At 37.1% G+C, this 22,095-nt stretch overlaps 1 protein-coding gene and 1 pseudogene across 2 annotated transcripts in view; both read left to right on the top strand.

The window, feature by feature from the left end:
• Positions 1 to 21,835, top strand: part of RC3H1 (ring finger and CCCH-type domains 1) — a 56,813-nt gene extending 34,978 nt beyond the window's left edge. For both annotated transcript variants that reach the window (XM_004706722.2, XM_045297896.1), the window contains 7 exons: positions 2,197 to 2,349; positions 8,567 to 8,780; positions 9,711 to 9,801; positions 9,918 to 10,050; positions 12,545 to 12,712; positions 13,429 to 13,544; positions 14,570 to 21,835. In XM_004706722.2, coding sequence (XP_004706779.1) covers positions 2,197 to 2,349; positions 8,567 to 8,780; positions 9,711 to 9,801; positions 9,918 to 10,050; positions 12,545 to 12,712; positions 13,429 to 13,544; positions 14,570 to 14,720 — 1,026 coding nt within the window. In that variant the 3' untranslated portion in view covers positions 14,721 to 21,835. The remainder of the gene's footprint in view (positions 1 to 2,196; positions 2,350 to 8,566; positions 8,781 to 9,710; positions 9,802 to 9,917; positions 10,051 to 12,544; positions 12,713 to 13,428; positions 13,545 to 14,569) is intronic.
• Positions 5,888 to 6,793, top strand: LOC105979003 (annotated as a pseudogene).
• Positions 21,836 to 22,095: the final 260 nt, after the last annotated feature.

The raw sequence follows: 22,095 nt of genomic DNA, 5'->3' as shown, positions 1-22,095 counted from the left end.
TATACTTTTCAGTGTCTAGTACAGCTGGTTCTCAACCTGTGGGTCGTGACCCCTTTGGGAGTTGAATGAACCTTGCACAGGGTTCACCTGATTCATAACAGAAGCAAAATCACAGCTATGAAGTAGCAACGGAAATAATTTTATGTTTGGAGGGGTCACCAATAGGAACTCTTATTAAAGGGTCGCAGCATTAGGAAGATTAATAACCACTGGTCTAGTACATCTTTCATTAAACTTCTAGGTAGCATGTTTAAAATGCTATTTTAAATAGAAACTTAAAATTTTTGTTTTCTGCTACTTAATACAGAGACACTCAGGTTTTTCTGTATTGATCCTTTTATTCAGAAGGCTTGCTCAATTCTTTATTAATTTTAGTATATTTTTTAATTCTATTGTCTCCTTTTTTATATTTTGTTGCCCTGCTAGATCCTCCAGTAAAATGTTGAAAAGAAGTTGTATTTGATTGATTTCCCATCTTGAAGTGGATGGAACTTTTAATGTATTGTTGTGATGTTTGGTGTATGGCATTTTATAATCTTTATTGGATTGACATCCTTCTCTATAACTAATTGTAAAATTTATTTTTATGGGTAAGACATAGGGAAGAATTATTTAACTCATTTGTAAGAGAACCAGCAGGAAGATAAAACTGGTTCATAGTTGAATAGATAAGACTGGTACATCAAAAGGCTAATGGGAAAATTACACCTTTATAATTTTTTAAAATTTTTTTGTGTGAATTGGATGAAGGTTACAGAGCAAATCAATTTTCCATTTAACAACTCATACATATTTTGCTTCATGTCACTGATTGCAATCCTCAGTGGTATGACACATGGTCTATTTTGGAGAATGGTCTGAGTGCTAGAAAAGAATATGTGATGTTCTTTTTTTTTTTATCATTTTATTAGGGGCTCAATACAACTCTTATCACAATCCATACACACATCAATTGTGTAAAGCGCATTTGTACATCATTCTCAAAACATTTTCTCCCCGCTTAAACCCCTGGCATTAGGTCCTCATTTCCCCCCTCCCTCCCCACTCCCCCCTCCCTCATGAGCCCTTGATAGTTTATAAATTGTTATTTTGTCATATCTTGCCCTGTCCGACGTCTCCCTTCATCCACTTTTCTGTTGTCCGTCCCCCAGGGAGGAGGTCACATATAGTTCCTTGTAATCGGTTCCCTCTTTCCTACCCACTTTCCCTCTACCCTCCCTGTTTCGCCACTCACACCACTAGTCCTGTAGGGCTCATCCACCCTGGATTCCCTGTATTTCCAGTTCCTATCTGTACCAGTGTACAACCTCTGGTCTAGCCATACTTGCAAGGTCTAATTCGAGTCATGGTAGTGGGAGCGGGGAGGAAACATTAAGGAACTAGAGGAAAGTTGTATTTTTCATCATTGTTACCTCACACCCTGACTGGCTCGTCTCCTCCCAAGACCCCTCTGCAAGGGGATCTCTAGTGGCCGCTTCTGAGCTAGATGGCCGCTTATTTACCTTCAAGCTTTTAAGACCCCAGACGCTATATCTTTTGATAGCCGGGCACCATCAGCTTTCTTCACCACATTTGCTTATTACCCGCTTTATCTTCAGCGGTTGTGTCGGAAAGGTGAGCATCATAGAATGCCAGTTTCATAGAAGAAAGTATTCTTGCATTGAGGGAGTACTTGAGTGGAGGCCCAATGTAAGAATATGTGATGTTCTGTTGTTGGAAGAGAACGAGCAAAACTCAAAACTTTTAGGTTGATACCTTGAAGATGTTAAGATAGGCTATTTTTGAATCATAAATAAAAGATGTGTCGTTCTTTACCTGTTTTATATTTTGCATAGTATGTAGTAGTTCTCAACCTTCCTAATGCGACCCAGTTTATAGCACCTCATGTAGGTGACCCCCTCCCCCCAACCATAACATTATGTCCGTTGCTGCTTCATAACTGTACTTTTGCTACTGTTATGAATCAGGCTAACCCCTGTGAAAGGGGCGTTCTACCCCCAAAGGGGTCACGACCCACAGGTTGAAACCACTGATCTATAAGAATCTTATATTGTGTGACACAAATCAACCAGCCATTGGTATATTGCCTCAGCATGATGTCCCAACAAATTTGCTACTTTCTATTTCTTGTTACTTACAGACCTATTTCCCCATTACATTTCTTCTTTTGTCATGCTTTTTTTTTTTAATCTCTAGTTTTTGGATGAAGATTTAAAGATAGCTGGAAAATACAAAGGAAATGATTATAGCCAATACTCTCCCTGGTCATGTGACACCATTGGCTCCTACATTGGGACCAAAGATGCAAAACCCAAAGATGTTGTGGCAGCAGGGAGTGTGGAAATGATGGTATGTGGTAACTAACCTATAAGTAATACAAATCAGGATAAGCCAAACAAATAGTGATGTATTATGGTTTAGGCACAAATAATCAAGCTTTTCTTAAGAGTTTTGCTTAAGCGTTTCAAACTACATTGTGTACCTTAGAATGTATGCTCTATTGTTTTGTATGTTTTGGATATTGATAAAATTATTTTGAATTATACAGACAAAAAAGAACATTTATAGCTGCGTAATATATTGTGGTCAGAAAAAGTGCTATTTTTATATAATCAAGACATCTGATTTCTGTACTGTAACTCTTCTCTACAACTCTGAAGTTTAAACAAGAAAATGATACTACTGAAAAACAGAATTTGAATCAGAATGTAACTGCTTAGCTTAGATTTAAGTGACCTATATTTAGATGTTATCAACTGGATCCCAAATTGAAAGTTCTTAAAGAGCATGATGCTCAAGGCATTCCTTTTTAGCAAGTTAAGCAACTATTTGGTTTTAAGATTTCAGGGGATATTTTTTTTTTTAAGATTATCTTAGGGTAATAGTTAAAGGTTTCATCCGGCTTAATGGCTCCAGGAAATCTGGAGACCATGAGCTTTTGACATTCTGTTTTGTATTTTCCCCTTTTTGATTAGAATTATTATGTAGACTCTTTGATCAAAATATTCAGTATTGGTAGCCAAGCATCATCCAGTTTTTCTGATCTCAAGGAAATGGAGACAGTTGTTCATGGTGGCAAGTCCATATCTTGCTCCTGGTTCCTAAGCTCCTTCCTAGGTTGCGTAGTGTGCAGTTGTGTCTTGGATGTCTGCCCACAAGCTTTTAAGACCCACCTCCAACCTCCACACAGTGAACTAGGAGGTAGAATAGAATCACTAAATGTGCTATTTGGCCAGTTCAGAGGGATGATCTTTAAAATCAAGAACCTACACCCCCAAACTGTGAAACCCAATAGGTTTTTGGATGCACATGAACAAGCCTCCCTTTTTTTGGAAAGGCTGTTGTAATAAATATATCTTCATACAACTTGCACCAATTCAGCTTATTTATAGGCTTAAACTTTTATGTGTAGAGTGTTGCCACTGAACATTCTTGTATATATTTTACGTAAATGAAAATTACGTTTAGAAGTAGTATTGCTGTGTTGAAAGATATTCATTGTATAGTATTCTTAAATCACTTGTTCTTATAAACTTTAAAAAACAGTTCCTTGTGTTCCTATATATGTTTTTATCAAGGATATATATATCTAGTTGATTAGAAGACCAAGTTTTGGTAAGAAAAAAATGTTTTGATGCTAATACCACTCCAAGTGAGTGAAATGGTATCTGTCTCAAATGTGACTGGATGGCAGCCAAGAATAAGAGAAAGGGAATTAGTGGACGAAAAGAAAATTCATTTCTAGTTACATTTATTTCTTATTAGGATCCCATTAAAAAAACAATGTTAGTACTTTATTGTTGTTGTTATTGTGTTAAAGTATATAGGTAAAGGAACACTTGCCATTTCTACAGTCTTTCCACATTTGGTTCCATAACGTTAATTATGTTCATCAAGTTCAACCAAAGCATTAGCTATTTCTGAACTTTTGCAACCCATATATTTTTAGATGGTGATTTTCAAACTAGTGGAGTTTTAAAATTGATGTAGTTGATCAGAATCAACTGTTTTGAATGAGTCAGGATAACCATAGAAATTCAAGAGTGTATTTTACATACACAAATGTATACTAAGCCATGATATAGGGTCTGTTTCTTACTGTGGAAAAGTAGTCACAGGTTTAAAAAACTGCTTTAAGGCAACAGAAAATACAGTTTCTTATTTAGGGGAACTTCATAACGTTTGTGGAAACGTGGAATTTATCTACAAAATTTTTTTAAAGCCCCTTGTGCAATCTAACAAGAGTATTACCTTGTAAGGTTATGGAATAGTGTATGGAAATACAACCACGTGCATATATAGGTTAAATCCTGTGACATCAAGCCAGGTCCCACTCGTAGCTACACTATAGGACAGAATAAATGTACTCCCTATGGTTTCCAAGATTGTAAAAATTATGGGAGCAGACAGCCTCGTCTTTTTCTAGCGAAACAGCCATTAGGTGTGAATTACTGACCTTTCCATTATTAGCCCAACACAGCCCACCACACTACCCCACAAAAACCCTATCTCACTGCCATCAAGTTAATACTGACTCATAGAGACCCTATAGACAGGGTCGAGACAGGAAGAGTTTCCAAGATTGTAACTCTTTACAGAGTAGAAAGTCCTGTCTTCCGCCCTCAGAATAACTGGTGGTTTCTGTGGACCTTGCCCCAACTCATAACCACTACACCACCTGAGATCCTTATATATACGAGGGGTTAGCCCAGCAGAGCTTTTGTAGTAGGGGTATGCATTTCCCCCCCTAGGTGAGCAACTATATCTGAGTTAAGAGTTAGTGCATCCAGTGGCGTTGCCTGTGAAGGTTCTCTCTGGTCACTGAATTTTTTCGTAAAAGCATTTTCACTCAAACCTCTTGATGTTGTGATGGCCGATTTCAGAGAACAGTGTGCAGCTTGGAAATTTTGTTTCCTGGTGGAGAAAAATACCACAGAAACTGTTGATGTGGAACACAGCTTATAAGGACAGCACTATGGGAAAAACTCAAGTGTGTGAGTGGCTTTCTAATTTCCAAAAAAGGTGAAATGTCGATTGATGACAAACCTCATTCTGGATATCTGTCAACCTCCCAAATAGTCGAAAATGTCAACAAAATTTGTGCACTTGTGCTTGAAGGCTGACAATGGAACACTGAGAGATAGGGAAGTTATCTGGACTATCTTGGAGCTCGGTTCAGTGAATTTTAATGGAAGATTTGGAAATGAGAAGGGTCGTTGTGAAATTTGTGCTTCGGGTTCTGACTGACCAAGAAAAAGAGTATTGTATTGAATGGAAACATGCTATTCTTTGAAAGAAAGGGACCCAGACTTTTTTACCAAGGTCATTATTTGTGATAAGACTTGATGCTGTTCTTATGAACTCGAAAACAAACATCAATCAAGCCAGTGGACACCATCATCACCTCACCCAAAAAGAGCTCATCAAGTGAAATCAAAGATCAAGGTGGTGCTTGTTTGTTTTTTTGATGTGAGGGGGATAGTGCATTTGAAGTTTGTTCCACCAGGTCAGACTGTTAATTGAGCTTTTTATTTAGAAGGTCTGAAAAGATTGTGTAACAGTGTGTGACCAAAAAGTCCTGATTTGTTGCAGAGGGGGGACTGTTTTTACTACCACCACAGTGCACATGTTCACGAAGCCATCTCAGTGTGCAAGTTTTTGGCAAAAAACACATGCCTCTCTTCCCCCACACACCTTGCTCTCACCTGACCTCACTCCATGCGGAGACATGAAAGGACAGCAATTTGATGATGTAAAAGAAGTGAAGAAAAAAAACAAGGGAGGTGCTGTCAGCCATCCAAACAGATTAAGTTTGAAAAATGTTTCCAAGAATGGAATCGCAGATTTGACAAATGTATTAAGTGTAATGGAGAGTACTTTGAAGGTGATGTGGTTTTGTAAAATAATTGATCCGTGGACCCTGCTCTCTTTTCCGCAGTTTGTTAATGCTGTCAAGAACAAGGCCTACTTCAAGAGATACCAAGTGAAATTTAGAAGACAACTAGAGGCGCAAAACCTATTATTATGCTTGATAATCCAAGATAAAAATAAGTACAATACACTCAAATACAGGATGATAGTTCATGTAACCAACAGGGATATCATCTGCCAGATTGCTTATGCCCGTATAGAAGGAGATGTGGTTGTTTGTGCAGCTCATGCTCATGAACTTCCCAAGTATGGTGTGAAAGCTGGCCTGACCAGTTATGCTGCAGCATATTGTACTGGCCTGCTATTGGCCCGCAGGCTTCTTAGTAAGTTTGGCATGGACAAAATCTATGAAGGCCAACTGGAGGTAACGAGATGAATACAATGTGGAAAGCATTGATGGTCAACCTGGTGCCTTCACCTGCTACCTGGATGCTGGCCTTGACAGGACGACATTGGAAATAAAGTGTTTGGGGCTCTGAAGGGGCTGTGGACGGAGGCTTATCTATCCCTCATAATACCAAGCAATTCCCTGGTTATGGTTCAGAAAGCAAGGATTTCAATGCAGAGGTGCATCGAAAACACATCCCGGGTCAGAACGTTGCAGACTACATGCGCTACCTAATGGAAGAGGATGAAGATGATTACAAGACACTATTTTCTCAATACATAAAGAACAACGTAACTCCTGACATGATGGAGATGTACAAGGAAGCACATGCCACTATATGAGAAGAAGCCTAAGAGAGATGTGAAAAAGAAGAGGTGGAATCGTCCCAAAATGTCTCTTGCCCAGAAGAAAGATTGGGTAGCTCAGAAGAGGGCAAACTTCCTCAGAGCTCAGGAACGGGTTGCAAATAGCTAAACCAAACCATAATTTTCCATGAGAATTTATTACATAAATACAATCAACTATTTCAAGCAGGAAAAAAAATGATTTAAGTACATCATTTTGGGGGGGATGGGAAGTTCCCAGTTTTTTTGGGTACCCCCTCATAGGTTTAGTGGTAGATTTCTACATACATATTTGTATGTGACACAGATATGAAGGAATTTAAAAAAGTTTATGAAAAATGGAATTAAAAGATAATAGCACCTTTCTGTGACCTTTTTGAAGCCCTTGACTATATTCATATATAATAGAATACATGGACACAGTTTAAAAAACTTAACCATAACTAGCTATTTCACAGGACTCTTAATAGACTAGAGAGCTAGGGACCATCGTGTCCAGGAGTATCTTAAGTCAATTAGCTTAATATAGTCTGTAAAGTATATTAAGTATCCTGCTTTAGTGAGTAGTGGCTGGTCTTAAAACCTTATGTGTGACCATATAAGATGCAATCATTGATCTCTTTCTGACCAAAGCAAAGAAATGATGTATGGGAAACAAGGCTCAAGGAAACACTCCAAAGGGGTAAAGGACACATAAACCACAACCTCCCAGAGCCTGAGACTCAAAGAGCAAGATCCTCGATTCCGTAGCTGGACGATCATTGGACTCACCTTGGGATCTAATGAAACTACAGGTCCCCAGGCTGTTCCCCCTGGAGATTATGACTCATTAAGTTGCAAATGGACCCCAGGGAGCTGAAATTTTACTAAATACCCAGGGGATTCTAGTGATCAGCCAAGTTTGGTAACCTAGGTTACCCAATAGTGCCCCATTGCCACTTACCAACATCTTTAATAACCATCACAATAGAAGGTCCTGGAGAGAGAGAGAAATGTAGAACAAAATTCAGCATGATATTTTAAAAGAAAAAGGTCACACTTAATTGTTTGACATAGACTGGTAGAAACCGCAAGACTATGACCCCTGGAGAAACTTCAAATTTTAAGTAAGCTAAATCTATACCTGGAGACCACTTTGTTTGTATCCAGATAAGTCTATTCCTACTCAGAGTGACCCTGTACAGGATTTCTAAGACTTTGTAAGTTTTTATAAGAGCAAGCAGCCTTATCTTCCTCTCTCAGACGTACTAGACGTACTAGACGTTTGAACTGCCCACCCTGTGGCTATAAGCACCATAGGTGGCTATAAGCACCATAGGTGGGCTTATAAAGCGAACGGTAACACTCGTGGGCAGTGTGCTCTATGAGACCAAAAGGGCAGTGTTTACCGAAAGCAAATTTAAGGCAGGCAGAGGTTAGGTGAATGAAGTGGGAAAATGGAAGCGAGGAGGTGCCTGGTACATTGAGAAGATAAATAAAACATTGAAATTCTTAAAAAGACCAGGCTTATTGGTCAGCTGTAGACTGGTGGAGTCCCTAAAACTATGGTCCTTAGTCATCCTTCAGGTGAAAATGAATTCACCTTCATGGCTGCATTTTCAGCCAAAAAATATGTCTGTAAAAGAGGAGAAATAGCACTATGGAGCATTGCACACCTCAGAATCATAAACCATTTGAGATCAAAAGGGCAACATTTACCCAAAGACAGAGTTCAGAAAGGTTAGGAGAGAAGGGAAAATAAAAATAGGAAACGCAGGAGGAAGTAGGTATTGCAATCAATAACATGAAATAAAATATGCATGAATTGTTGAATAGAAAATTGATCTGCTCTATCCATCTAACCCAGTGGACAACATAAGAACACTAACTATGGACGGAATTTCTCATTTTCCTTTTTTATCAGAATGTAGACAGTAAAGGTATGAGAGATCAGCGATTGGATCTTCAGAGAAGAGCAGCAGAAGCCAGTGATGATGACCTCATTCCATTTGGAGATCGACCAACAGTATCTCGGTTTGGTGCCATCTCTAGAACTTCCAAAACGATCTATCAGGGTGCCGGCCCAATGCAGGCGATGGCACCTCAGGGAGCTCCCACAAAGTCTATGAACATTTCAGGTAAGTGTCTCAAGTATAAGGTGATCGTCATACTTCCCAGCCCTGCCCCTGTTCCTTAGTAGTAGTAGTACTTTCCTTAATCTTCCAACACTACATTTCAAACTTCCCATGTAAGAGAGGTATGGAATAAAATTTAATAAATAGAAAAGAAGATTCCTAGGGTGGGGGGAGGGCTTAAAGGGGAGCTGATAATCAAGGCGTTCATGAAGAAAAAAAATGTTTTGAAACTGACTATGGGAGCAATGGTACAACACTGCTTGATGTGATTGAACATGATATCTGTAAGAGCTCCCAATGAAATGATATAAAATAAAATTTATAAAAAGAAAAGATTCCTTACTGTTTCGTTCTTTGTTTTTATTAGCATCGTGTGTGTGTGTGTGTGTGTGTGTGTGTGTTTAATCATTTTATTGGGGGCTCATACAATTATCACAATCCATACATACATCAATTGTAAGAAGCACATTTGTACATTCGTTAACCTCATCATTCTCAAAACATTTGCTCTCCACGTAAGCCCGTGGCATCAGCTCCTCATTATTCCCTTTCCCTCCCCGCTTCCCCCTCCCTTATGAACCCTTGATAATTTATAAATTATTATTTTGTCATATCTTACACTGTCCGACATCTCCCTTCACCCACTTTTCTGTTGTCCATCCCCCTGGGAGGAGGTTATATGTAGCTTCTTATAATCGGTTCCCCCTTTCCACCCTCCCGGTATCATCACTCTCACCACTGGTCCTTAAGGGATCATCCGTCCTGGATTCCCTGTGTTTCCACTTCCTATCTTTACCAGTGTACGTCCTCTGGTCAGCATCATTTTTTTTTTATAACAGTATATTCTCTTTACTTTGAAATATCAGGTCATAGCTTCCTTAAAAGAAGATCGAGTTCTAAAAATGTTATGATATCCCTATCATTCTCTTCCAGATTATAGTCCCTATGGAACCCATGTTGGCTGGGGAGGGTCCCCATATTCACCTCATCAAAACATGCCTTCTCAGGGACACTTCAGTGAGAGGTATGGATCCATTCTTTTGCTTCCACAAGTTTTTAGTATTATTCAACTTTGGTTGGTTTTACCAGTTAACAGTAGCTTAATGACGCAAACTTTAAAATGTATTCTGTCCACCAAAGGGAGAGAATATCCATGTCAGAAGTGACCAGTCATGGAAAGCCCCTTCCATCTGCTGAGAGGGAACAGCTACGACTAGAATTACAGCAACTGAACCATCAGATTAACCAGCAAACCCAGCTACGTGGACTAGAGGTCTGAGCCTGAAAATACTTTTTCTTTCCAGTTTTTGAAAGGCACCGTAAAAATAAAAGTACAAGGCCTATTGTATAAAGAATTATTATAGATATCCATTCTTTAAAGAATTCAATTACTGAATTCAGTTTGGGGATATGCGGAAACTTAGAATTTCTGATACTTGATAATAATAGCCTTGATGCTGTAGTGGTTACACATTGGGCTGCAATCGGCATGGTCAGCAGTTTAAAACCACCAGCAGCTCTGAGGGGGGAAAACTGGGCTTTCTACTCCATAAACAGTTACAGTCTCAGAAGAACCCATAGTGGAGTTGCTATGAATCTCAATGGCAGTGAGTTTGGTTTTTTGATTTTGTATAATAGAAAGTAGATTGAGATTTCCCAATAAAATTTATATTCCTTGGCACAATTAAATAAACGTATAGTGCTCTTGTTGTCACATGGTTTTAGAATGTTTTGATTTTTCTGTTAAGCCTTATCATTTATAAATATGAAGAGTAGGTGCTTAGAACTTTGATTTAACACCCCCCCCCCCAAAAAAATAGTTCTTCTGATATATCATCTTTCTTTCATATAGTCCCTTCGGATTTACTATCTTATATCTTATTTGACCTTCACAGTATTCCTGACTGTGGTTAAGCAGATAGTCATTCACTCACTGCCATCGGATCAATTCCAACTCATAATTACCCCTATAGGCCAGATTAGAATTGTCTCTGTGAGTTTCGGAGACGGTAACACTCTTCATGAGAGTAGAAAGTCTCATCTTTCTCCCGTGGAGCTGCTGGGTGGTTTTGAACTGCCACCCTTGCAGTTAGCAACCCAATGTGTAACCCACTCCACTATACTACCAGGGCTCTAGGTAGATGGTATTATTCCCATTTTATAGATGCCTCTCACTTAACCAGTAAGTACCACATAAGGAACAATAGGTTTAATTTAAACCAATGGTGCCCAAAGTAGATGATACCACTACTACCCCTAGAGGGGCACTAGAATGATTCATGTGGTCTGCAAAAGTCGATACCTACCCTATATCCTGGATTCTGGACTATAGAGTGCAAAAGTTTTTCGTTGCCAGGGAGGCTCTGGGTAATTTTTTTTTTCTCCTGAAAAGGAGCCACTAGGCCAAATTAATTAGGGGGGCCTATAGTTTACATCATCTTTGGCATAAAAATATATTCTTTGAATATGAAAAACTAAAGATATTTTAATAAAAAATATGTTCCTTTCTGGAGGATATAAAAAGGGTACTACTATTACATCATTGGTCTTTACCGTCCTGTTAAAATTTTTAATAATAAAGAAGACATCCCTTTTTAGGGAAATTTATAATTAATGTTAAAATTTTCATATTGTAGAAAATCCAGTTGGAGATTGTTTTGTGGACCACATGTCTAACTTGTGCTCTTATTTTAAAAAAATAGGATTCGGAAATTTCAAAATCTTTATATTGGTCTTGTTTTTCTAATTTTCCATTCCTTTTTTTATATTGGTCCAGAATTTCTTGTTGATTCTTATTGTACAAAGAAGAATCTTATGTTTGGTTATTTCTCTTTTTAGTTCATTAACTTTTTTTGTTGTTGTTCATTAACTTTTAAACACTTAAAACTTCCTGCCCCAACAGTAAAAAGAATAATGGTTCCCTGAGGTTATGGGAAGAGAGGAGGAGGCAGGAGGAGAATAGGGAACAGATAGCATTGATGACTGTATAACCCCACTGATGGGATCGGATTACAGAATTGTATGTGAATGGATATATTGGATTATGCAAGATATGGGTGGAGGAGATCCTTGTTCCTGGGGGATATAGTGGAGGAGGGGAGGGGATAGAGGAAAACTGATATCAAGAAGTTCAAGAAGAAAGAAGATGTTCTGAAACTGATTGTGGTAGCAATCATACTATACTGCCTGATGTGATTGAACTATGGAATGTTGTGATATCTGTAAGAGCTCCCAATAAAATGATAAAAAAACAAAAACAAAAAACTTTCCGCCCAATTAGGTATTGTTCCAGATCCTGCTAATCCATCAGTCATTGTCTTCACTAGAGTTTCTAAATTCTTTTTCCTTTTCTTTTCTTTTTAATCTAAATTTATTTCCTATCCTGAAACAGTAGATGTATCTTTTGGAAACTTGCCACATATTCAACACTCTGGATAGAAGTGATTACTGTTTCTGAGGTTTTATTGAAGTAAATTAAAGGATTTACTCCAGATAAATTTTTAGAGAGAGAAAAATATATGTTTATAGTTAACTGCTTTCAAATAAGGAATTTAAAATAACAAACCAACTTGTGCTTACAATTAGGTTAGTTTAGTATTCGCTAAATATAAATCCTGGGTTTTTTCCTTTTTTATTCAAATAATGCTCAAAGAAAATGAGTGTCTTATAATTAAATAATTGGAGTAGAAATAAATAACTGAATGATAAGTTACTTAAGGCTGGTGTGAAGTGTGTTGAGTTGTGTATTTTCTTGGCTTTACATTTAGACTGTTAGTAACAGACTGGTGTTGCAGAGGGAGGTGAACACCCTGGCAGGTCAACCACAACCTGCACCACCTCCAAAATGGCCTGGAATGATCTCAAGTGAGCAGTTGAGCTTGGAACTACACCAGGTGGAAAGGGAAATTGGAAAGAGAACGCGGGAACTGAGTATGGTGAGTGTTAATAGTGGGGACAGGTGGATGGGTGCAGAAATGAAAACTTCTGTGTGACTCATGACTCTTTCATTAGAATCATCACTCCAAGACATTCTGACGAGTTAATGGTCCTCAAGATTAGTCTCATGAAAATGGGCTGCCTACCTATTTTGTCATTCTTCCCCGTTTTTATTTGATTCTTTATATTAGAATTCTGCTTTTGAAAAAGCTTTAGGAAAAACAGGTGGTTAATTGGAATTCTTAAATAAGTTTCTTTTATGCATACTGATTCATCATTATAAAAGGCAGAGGGCATATAATATTTACTATTTGGTATGTCAACTTTTCAGTGAAATTTTCCAGGTTAACTTGAAGCATTTTTTTGTTATCTGGGTTGGGTAGTGTGCAAATAGGTTGTATTCTTTTATCCTTTCTTTTTTAATAAAACCAAAAACCAAGCCCACTGCCATCAGGTTACTTCCAACACATAATGATCCTCTATAGGGTTTCCCAGACTGTATCTGTACAAGAGCTGACAGCCTGAACTTTCTCTAGAGATATGGCTGGTAGCTTTGAACCATCAACCTTCTCTCCTTTATTTTGCCTATTTCTTTAGTCATTTTGCAAAACTGACTATATCTGTATCATCAATTATATTCTCTGTATTTGATTTTTTTTTTTTTTTACACTAACATCATTAAATAGAAGATAACTGAATTTCTTTTATTTTAAAGGAGAACCAGTGTTCTCTGGATATGAAAAGCAAATTGAATACCATTAAACACGCAGAAAATGGACAACCAGAACCGCAAAACAAGGTTCCGGCTGAGGACCTTACATTGACATTCGGGTAAAAGAAGCCACATTTTCTTACTGTTTTATACATAAAAGAGAAATAACGATATTGGGTAAATTGTATTACACATAAAAGAGAAATAATGATATTAGGTAAGAAATGCCTTCATAAATATTACTTGACTTTTTAGCTTGTTATTCTACATACAAATATGAAAACATTTTAATGTAAATATAGCAGTTAAAACTCTTAGATGCAAAGGTGAATTACTTATTCTGAACTAAAAACTATTATGAAGTCGATTCATAACATGAAATTTTCTGGTTCTGTCTCCCCCTGCTGTTTTATTTCATTCATTTTAAGTATATATAGTCTCTTAAAGTCAGTTAGTTCCAATACAGAGAGTAACTAAGGTTAACATTTGTGTTATCCATCTTTTGAGTTTTTCTTAAATGTGTGGGCAGCTAGCCTTTGCTTGTTTTTACAATTCCCCACTTCCACACCCCCTTTCCAAAATTGTTTTACCATTAGCTTTCAGTATTCTTTTTACAGTAATCATGTACTTCCTTGAAATAAACAATTCTGTCTTTGTTCGCACATCTTTAATTACCTCCTGAGACTATTTTGAGATTTTTTTTTTAACATAGTGCTCTGAGTTGCCCTCCTTATGATAGTACAATTTCCAATGCCCTGTTATTTTCAGGATTGTATTATCCTAGTATAAGTAAGTTCTTATACTAGTTAGCCTGCTAATGAAGCAGGGATTAGCCAATTTTCCTGAGGGTCAGAGGGTAAATACTTTAGGTTGTAGGCATTAGAATCTCTATCATAATTCTTAAATCTTCTGTTACAGGCAGACAGCCAGACAGCCATAGGTCAAGTAGGACGTGTTTCAATAGCATTTTATGTATAAAATTCAGCAGTCTTCAATCCCCCTATGCTATAATAGCTTGGATAACGTTTGTAGTCCACCCATATGTTTGCGTTAATGCTAAAAAGAAAGCTCTTGCTGACTTTTTTTCTACTAATAATTTTTCTCCTTTTTAAAATTTTCAACTACCTTTTTTTTTTGCTAACAGCGATGTACCGAATGGATCAACCCTGACACAAGAGAATATCACCCTCCTATCAAACAAGACCAGCTCTCTGAACCTATCAGAGGATCCTGAGGGAGGAGGGGATAACAATGACTCCCAGAGATCTGGAGTTACACCCAGTTCTGCTCCCTAAAATATGAGGAGTTCCTATTCTTAACCTTTTTGCTCCTAATCAATTTGTGGGGCTCCAGGGTAGGAGAATGGATCATGTGTTGTAGGCCTTTTCTCTAAGAGTGGTCAGAGAAATCCAGGAAAAGCACCAGAGGCGATGTGCACAACACCACTACTAAAAATAAGCCCTGCACATAGTTAACATTAATGCATTTTTTTAATTTTAAGAAAAAGAAAATTAGCAGTATCTGCAAGCAATTCAGATTAAATTTGTTTTTGTTCTGTGAATGAACTTTATTTTAATAACTTTGGACGCCTTGGATCCAGGGCTTAAAAAAAAGAAGATATTATATATACACTCTGTTTGATTAATTGTATGATCTTAATAAAGTAGGTTTTCTTGTATTTGGTATTATTACATACCCAGTGTATAATTCCTTAGTCCTTTCCAGTTCTCACCACCCCATAACCTACAGCAGGCAAAAAGCACTGGCCTTTCTGAGAATTCTGTGGTACTTGAGAATCAAAGTGACAGCCTGTACATAGGCTGAGTCGTTAGAAAATGTGCAGCAAACTAACTTTACCCATAGTCCTTTTCTACCACCACCTCCTCCCTCCCTTTCTGGGTTTTTTAGCTCCACGAATAGTTACACTTTTCTTACGGTGTGCGACTTTGTAGGATGGTTGATTGTTATGAAGGTTTACTTGTTTTTGTAGAGATGATTATCAAACGGTTCATGTCCCCTTTCTCATGTCACACATGACTTTTAATTCTCATACTGTAATCAGAAAGCTAATTCTACATTGATATTGTTTGATTAGCTTGATGTAGAGTACCTTAAGGATGAGCACTATTACCATCACTGAAAATACATGTTAGGTTTATTGCCTACATTGACTCATCGTCGGAAATTTGGAGCTGTCTCAAATTTGAACTTTTACTAAAATCATAGAATGTTTTAAAAGCCACATCAGCCATGTTTTAAAACTGCAATATTTGATTTGAGCATTAAATGAAAAGAACCACATTCTGCCAATAGATGTATTGTTTTACCCACAAAATCTAAAAGTTTAAAATAAATTCCCTAAATACTGGAGCCCTGCCTTTCAAAAAGATTTGTCAAATCTGAGCTGCCATGGTCTTAAGACTAATTTGTGATAAGGCTAATTTATAGATTGATCAATTGCTGGTCAGGATTACTAGAACAAGTAGGTAGTAAATACCTAGGTTGGTTTTTATGTACCTGACTTTACAGTAGTGAGAACATTTCTTTGTTAAATGTTGAAAAGAGTAAGGAAGGCATTTTTTTATTATCTGGTTCTGCTGCACATATTCTAATGCCACGTGTATATACTGAACTCTTAAGAATCTAGAAAAGATTATAGTCACCTTCCTATCCCTTTATTTGCCTGATCACCACCACCCCCTCCCTTTTCTGGATTATACTACTAAATCAGAAAGCACTGGTTATGTAATAAGTTACTGCATTGCTTTGGTTGGGTAAAAGCAAGAGTTTATATTTTTCTTGTTTCCTTTTTTCTTAACCCTTAATTCCTGCTGAGGTCATAACCACCTCAGTCTAAACCCTGTGTCCATCATATTGCTAACTGAGACAAAGGGGGGGGAGGGGGGGCAATACAGTCCTACCATTGCCTACCAGTAGGAGAGTCCAAACAGAACACTCTTTTGAGTAGTGAGTATTTAATTTGCCCAGTCAAGGCACCGTGTTATATATACTATTTCACATTGAATTTGATTATGCCCTACAGACCTGGCTGGTCAAGGATTTGATATACACATATTGGCTTGGGATTCGAGCTTTCTTTTTTATTTAAATAAAAATTTATATATATTATATATATACAAATATACATAGCTATATCTGTATATATATTGGGTATGTTTTAAGGATTTTTTCGCATGAGCGCAGCTGTTGCGATAAAATGTCTGATTGGGAGGTAGATGCAATGAATGAAGATGAGGCATTTTTTCAGTTGATAACTGCTGTTTGTTCAACAGAAACTTACTTTTTTATTTTGTTTTACTTCTACTCAAAATCCTCTTACATTTACTCTTCATATTTTTATTGGGAGAAGGAAAGAAACCTTGTCTGTCTGACAGAGTTCCGGGATTTTTGTTTGTCTGCATAATCATAAAAGGCAACCAACCTCCCTTGGCCTCCAGTCTCCTGTAGGCAGGTTTGAGCAGATCTGTTTTTGCCTTTGCTCTGTCTTGTAAAATATTCCTAAAGTTTAGAAGCAGTTGGTTCACTTTGGAACTGATAGATTTCCTGTTTTAAAAGGGGAAATTTATAAGTATTGATTTTGTTTAATAATAAAGGTAAACTTCTATTCCGAGTATCTACTAAAACCCTAACAGCTTAACCTGCTGTTATTATTCCCTTCAAATATGTTCTTTCTGCATTCGCCATTTTGACTTTTTAGACAGGTAGGTGCAGAAATAAATTTTTACAGTATTCCTGTTCTGAACAGATCCAGAGAAGGCACTGCTTAGGCTTAAAATAATCTTGCCACACAATCCTAGTTGTACCCCTCAATGTGCCACACTTCCAGAGGCAAGCTGTTGAGGTAAAAAGCTGGAAAAATAGTATATTGTTCCATTGTACCTGTAACTTATTTTAAATAGATTATTCTGCCCTACCTGATGTAAATTTTTCTAGCTTTCATAGTGCTCACTAACAGATGTCAGAACTCAATCAAAGCCACAAAGTGTGTGGGATTCTCTGTTCTTTTCCTCTTCTCTGTGATCTGTGCTGTGATGTGATGGACCTAAAAGGAGTAATGGCCAATTCGAGCATAGTTGCTTTTTTGTCAAAATCTGTGAAAGGAATTGCTTTTCTATCCTTCTTATTTTATTCCTATAGAAATAGTTAAGATTTAGATAGGAAATCTACGTTTTATGCCTTCCGTTTGTTGAAATGCTCATTTCTTCTGAATATGACTTTGTTTTTCATTCAAAAGGAATACTTTCATGGACATCTCAGATGAACATAAGCAACTCAGAGAGGGTTGCGTTAGGAATAATAAAGCATTGTGTTCACTCTTTAGGTAACAAAATCAGAATTTTATTACACCAAGGAATATAAAAGTACTTCAACTTATATTTTCAAGTGGTCGCTGGGTGGAAGAACTGAGAGTAGCACACCGAAGTTCAACTTCTGTTTTATATGAAGTTCCTCTTGTTTTAAATAATGTCACAGAGAGTTAACAACAGCTGCCCTGTGTTTTGGTAATTTCAGAGCTTTCTGATTAGAAGACAGCTGGTCATAGGCTAGGTTTCAGGTAACACTGTTCAAACGCAAAGACACTATCCCGAATTCTAGCTACAAATAGTCAACGTACTCAAAATGCATAAAAATTATTTGTCATAGAATTAATGTGGGTGATTCCCTTCTCCCATCTTATCCCTCCATTTTCCTATTCTTTCCCACTTATTTTTCCCTAGAAGACAAAAAAAGCTTTGATTCTTATTTGCTACTTTGAGTATGTAACTCCATTAGACTTTTATTGGGTCTTAGAGTTCAAGCTCAACATTTTAGCTCCTGAATCTTCTTATGAATAAATTTTTGTAGGGTTTTTTTTTTTTTTTTGCTGACCCTTTCCATTCCTGCCAGTTCCCTTTGACTTTACCCACTGCCCTTCCCAATCTGCAACAGTGACAGTTTGCTGCCTCAAAACAGAGCATTCAAATGAATTCGCTTAGCCAATAACTTCTGTGAAGTTGCCTTTTCTAATGGTGTTATTACTCAGTGATGCACAAATGTGGTATTTGCCCTACTGGTAGGCAAACAAAGGTCTGGTTAAGAATGATAAACCTGCTGTTTTCTCTAAAGGAGAGCCAAAGACTTGTGCTTTACTCTGTTTTGGTTTGGGGGGAAGTAGTAGCCATTGTGATTGTGAAGCCTTTTTAGTATTTGTGAGTTGATTGTACTGTGCAAAACCATTTATGTACAGTTAATTGTTAATGTTAGCTAGCCATATAAAATGTACAAGTAATGAAAAGTCATTGATTTCTCTAAACCAATGAATATCATATTTTACAGTATTGTATGTAAGCAGCCCACCCTGCCCTTTCCTTTTTTTTAATTTTTGAGATTACTTTGTTATGATTGCATGTTCTATGTTTTTTAAGCTTGTGCCTAAATGACAATCTTTCACTATAGTCAAGTCAAGGAACTGAGTAAAATTTTTTGAGCATGGGACTAGTGAGAAATAATTAACTGTTAATACATGTTCAGATTTAGTGAAAAGTCTATTTTTCCACCCCACTAGAAAGTATTCAATTACTATCACTTTTAGTATTCAATTACTATACTTTATATCCAATAAGTAAAGTAACTTTTTTGTTCATTTTAAAGAGTTTCGTAAAGATTTAATTATAAAATCTTTCTTTAAGGAGCACCTTTAGTTACTGATATTTTTATTAAAAGCAACCACCCAGTTATATGTTCAAATGTATTTTAATAGCCTTACTGAAAATTAACTCCAATGTTTGCTTAGATTTGTATGCTCTAAAAGAGTCCAGTGGTGGGTTTTTTTAGTTGGTGATATGTCCTACACCATTACAAGATGACTTCTCTTCTTCAAAAATTTACCTGTCTTTTGAAATAGAAACCAGGCAGAAGTATTTAAATTTAAGAAAGTTGTGCTTTCAACGTTTAGAGATTGAATAAACATTTCTATCTGAATGCCCATTTTGCTGGTCTACATTCATACTGCTCTACCTTGGACAGCTATAGTCTCTATATCCTCGTTGTTGCTTTGGTTCAATTTTATGAATTTTCCTGCTGAAATGGCTTATTGGTGAAGGTGAATTGCCATTTATATATATGTTTTTAAATCTCAAGTCAGCTTTTCTGAACTAATTGAAAAACAAATAGAGGCATTTTTTGTTAAAACAGTACTGTGTCATAAATAACAACTTGGACTTTAGGACTCCAGTTCTGCAGTTGCTATAGATATTTTCCCAAATAATAGGCTCAAGTTGATAGAGCTAGCTGTAATAGTCATTAAAACCAGGAAACTTCTGCCACCAGGACTAAAGTAAGAACTTGGAATAAACATGTTTCCAATAAGGTGGGTTTTGGAAACTGCACTGAAACAAATGGGTAAAGAGACCTTTGAAATCCTATTGTGATAAAGGGACTTAACTCACCACTGGAATCCTTGTTTTTAGAGAGCCTTCAGCCAAATAACGGAATTTCCTCTAAGCCGTATTCCTGGACAAAACATTCCTAGAGTAATAATAACCTTTGTTTACTGCAAAAAATAAGGCACAGTAACCCAAAGATGGAGTAGAAAATACTAAAAATCGTGTGTTCAGAAATAATGTATTTTGTAAAATAAGATCCTGTGGAATTTAATATCTTACCATACATTATACAAGATGAGGGAACTTATTGGACCTGAGGGCTTGCTTTTGGTTAGTTCTTGTTCCTTGGTTTTTGTTTTAAACTTCAAGTATACAGAGCTCACAAGTCTTTGGCATCCATTCTGAGTTGTATGCTTAGAGTCATCTGATAACTGGAAACTGTCAGGTGCCCCGTCCCCACCCCCAATGGTGCATGAAAGGGTCAAGAAAGGATGAAAACAAACTTAGGTGGATAATTGGTTCCCTGTTTTGTTTTAATCACCCCATTGATTGGCTGCCATTCTCAAAATATGTACCTGAATCATCCCGTGAAGTTTCCTCTGACTTGAAGGCATTTTAAGCTTTTGCTCAATGTTTTTGTGCCTCCTGCGCAACTAAGATAGCGTCTTGAGAAAGCTACTCTTCCCCGGTGTTCTGTTGCCTAAATTTTCATACTTATTTCCTTTCAACTTTCCTCTCTTCTCACCATAGGAGAATGAAAGGAACTTGGGCGAATCATTTCCCCTTGTTTATTCATTGGCCCATGGGCCTCGTTATCTTACTTTCGAATGAATTTTTGGAATGAGCAGTGGAAAGGCGAATTAAGATAATGAACATTTTCCAGTTGTGAGATTCCTCTTTGTGTTTATGGTCTCTTGTCCTTGTCGGCTTTGCTCCCCCGGCTCTTGACTATGGTCAGTTTGGTCTTTAGGCTCATACCAGTCTCCCCGAGACATGCTGCAGTCATTATCACCTTTTTGGGTGGATTTTGTTTTATTTCATTTTTTTAAAAAAAATAGTAACTTTTTTAACATTGATGCATATTTGCTTGGGATAGAGCTTATGTAATTTACCAATCGTATTGATTGTATGTGATTGTGCCCTGCAGAGGTATATTTAACAAGATAAAAATAATGACCTAGGTTAATAAAGGAGCCCATGAGATTTGAGTCAGGTTATAAGTGATTGGCTTAATGAGATCACTTAACAGTGTTGGAGAGTGAGAATTTGTATCTTCCATTATAGATCAGTGGTAGACAAAGTACCATTTTAAAAATGTTTTCCTTGCACTCTTGTTTTGATTTTCCTTGTCTCAGCTTCCTCTTCCTTCTTGCCTGCCTGCACCCACTTGTTCAGAAATGAAAATATTGAGCCTTAAAGCTGATCACTGCTGGATTTTGAAATTTTGCCTTTTTCCTATTACTTCCAGCTTACAACAATCAAAAGGTAAAGACAACTAGCTAGTATGTTGGGATTTCACAAGCTGTGAATTACTTAGTCTCAGCAAACTGAAGCCTTGTTTGAAGACGTCTCCTGGATGTTCTTTTGGGATAGGAAAACAACCCCTGTTGAAGTGGACCGTTTTCCTCTCTCAACCAACCTTTAACCAGCCTTTGAAACAAGCGAGGTGGAACAAATGAAATAGGAAGATACTGACGGCAGTGATGCCTCAGTCTGAATCAGTACATGTCCACTGGTTACAGACGTTTCCAATTTAGTATTATTTGTGTGCATGTTGTTCATTATCAAAGATGCCACATATTGTTTTAAAAGGCTATTTTCTTTCTTCATTATCTTGGAAACTGACTCGGCCTCATGTTGCTCCTACATAGTGTTTAAGGCTCTTATGAGTTGCAGATAAAAGGACATATTTTAACAAGTAGAAGGGAGGTGATTCACCTTTGGTTTGTAAATATATGAAAGTGTCTACAAGGTCTTTATCTGCTATCTGTCAGCATTTATATTAAATGATAAATTAATGAGAATTGTGTAGCGTTTTTGTAAATGAGTATGCCGACTTATTCTCACCTCTGAATTATTTTTATGGAGTCTGATTTAGGTGGAAAATACAGAAGTAGCTAGCAAGCGTGTACTTAAAGTAACCAGTTGTATAGCCATTACGGGAATTAGTTCAGCTTTAAATGCCCTTCAGTCCAAATTCCTTCATGCATTCCACATTGATTGTACATTAGATGCGGAATGTAGTGTTATCTGAAAAGATACTAAAGGGTACATGTTTACTGAG

This window comes from Echinops telfairi, unplaced genomic scaffold, assembly GCF_000313985.2.
Source record: "Echinops telfairi isolate 266 unplaced genomic scaffold, ASM31398v2 ScPeMD7_7424;HRSCAF=8462, whole genome shotgun sequence".
Lineage (NCBI taxonomy): Eukaryota > Metazoa > Chordata > Mammalia > Afrosoricida > Tenrecidae > Echinops > Echinops telfairi.
Note: the sequence above shows the minus strand (reverse complement) of the source record. Positions and strands in the feature narration are given on the sequence as shown.